This window comes from Phalaenopsis equestris, unplaced genomic scaffold (assembly GCF_001263595.1).
Source record: "Phalaenopsis equestris unplaced genomic scaffold, ASM126359v1 Scaffold196622, whole genome shotgun sequence".
In the NCBI taxonomy this organism is placed as follows: Eukaryota; Viridiplantae; Streptophyta; class Magnoliopsida; order Asparagales; family Orchidaceae; genus Phalaenopsis; species Phalaenopsis equestris.
Genome location: NW_018216571.1, coordinates 1 through 1590, shown reverse-complemented (window position 1 = coordinate 1590; position 1590 = coordinate 1). Strand labels below are relative to the sequence as shown.

The window sequence follows — 1590 nt, the reverse complement described above, 5'->3', positions numbered from 1 at the left end:
ACACCTAAACTTTCATAATGGCTAAGAATTGGGTGTTATGTATGTAATTTTCCCAAATAAAAAATATGGGTTGGGCTTTTATCATGAACTTTGATATTTAATTGAGAATTTAAAAGATGGATGAAAGAGGAAGGTTGATTTGTAAAAAGCAAGTTTTGGGTGGTATATATATGTAATTGTCCCCAATTTATTGACTAGAAGGCTACAAAGATTTATAACTAATTAAAATTACTAATTAAAAATAGAATATAAATATATCAAATTCTATTTAAGACTATTTTAATATAAATAACTAGATTTAAATCTCCCCCTACGCTTAATATTCTACAACAATGTGATTGGGGTTGTCAAAATAGCTCATTGTTCGTAAGCAGCTCGTGTTCGGTTCAATAAGCAAACGAGTCAAGCACGAATATTTTTTTTGAGCTCATATATAAACATGCTTAACACGAATAATGATATTTTTTTAATGAGCCAAGTCCGGCCTCGCTCAGGCTCAGCTTATATAGACCCCTAACAGCTGCGTGAGTATGGTTGTTAAAATGGCTCTTTGTTTGAGAACAACGAACAGGGCACAAATAATTATTTTGTGTTTGAAATATAAACTAGCCGAAAACGAACAATGACATTTTTTAACGAGCAGAAGATGAGCTGAGCTCGGGCTCACTAGTGTTCGACTCATATACACCCATATTTACAAGCATTTAAGTGTTAATTATTTATCGAATAATTTAAATTTATATATTTTTTTATTTCAATTATAAATTGTAACATAATATTCCGATAACTCTTTTATGAAAAATAGTAAATAAATCAAATTATATGTCAAAATCTTCTAACTCATTTTCTATTGATTATATATCAAGTTTTTATTTAGAAGAATTAGGAGCATTTACATGCACACCCATCAATTCAAAAATAGTGCGGTATATATATGTAAATCTAAATTCCAAAATGTTTTTGCAGGTTCTCGGACACGTCTGCCCTAACAATCGAATGGGCCCTCGTTCTTCTTCTCTGCATCCCAACTGCCCTCTCAAAAACCAGCGCAGAGCTTGACCGCCATATCATCACTCACCGACTGATAAATGAAACCCACTTCCCCAATATTCCTTACCCTGCTCCGTCGTATTATGAAAAACGGTTGCGAGAAAGCGTAATAATTGGAACTAGAAAATTCACACAAAAAAAGGACACACAGATTTATGTGATTCGACAAATTTCTATTTTTTCTCTCTCGTAAGACATACGAGAAGAACGATCCAATGAAGAGGAAAGTGTTAAACACAGCAGGTGGACCGGTCTCTGCATACTCAACACGTTATCAAAGAGGCTGTCCGTCTTCACTCCGTAGCAGCGCTCATCCCCGCACACGATCCAATGAAGACTGCACCATCGAGGCCCTCCACGTGAAGGAAGGCGCGATGTTGCTTGTGAACGCGTGGGCGATAAACATAGATCTGTCGCTGTGGGTTGAGGTGGGGGAATTCAAGCCAGAGAGAAGAGGGAGAGGAGGAAGAGGGGGGCAGAGTACGGGAAGGTGTTGTTCGTTGAGCTGGATCTCACGAATGGAAGTGGAGAGCTTTTGAT

At 36.9% G+C, this 1590-nt stretch overlaps 1 protein-coding gene across 1 annotated transcript; it reads left to right on the top strand.

Moving 5' to 3' along the window:
- Window positions 1–966: 966 nt before the first annotated feature.
- Window positions 967–1478, top strand: LOC110035187 (cytochrome P450 81F2-like; the record flags this gene model as incomplete). The annotated part of the gene is made up of 2 exons (XM_020739424.1): window positions 967–1156; window positions 1245–1478. Coding segments are annotated over 2 exons (424 nt in total), but the record flags the coding sequence as incomplete, so codon positions are not given.
- Between the last annotated feature and the right edge of the window lie 112 nt (window positions 1479–1590).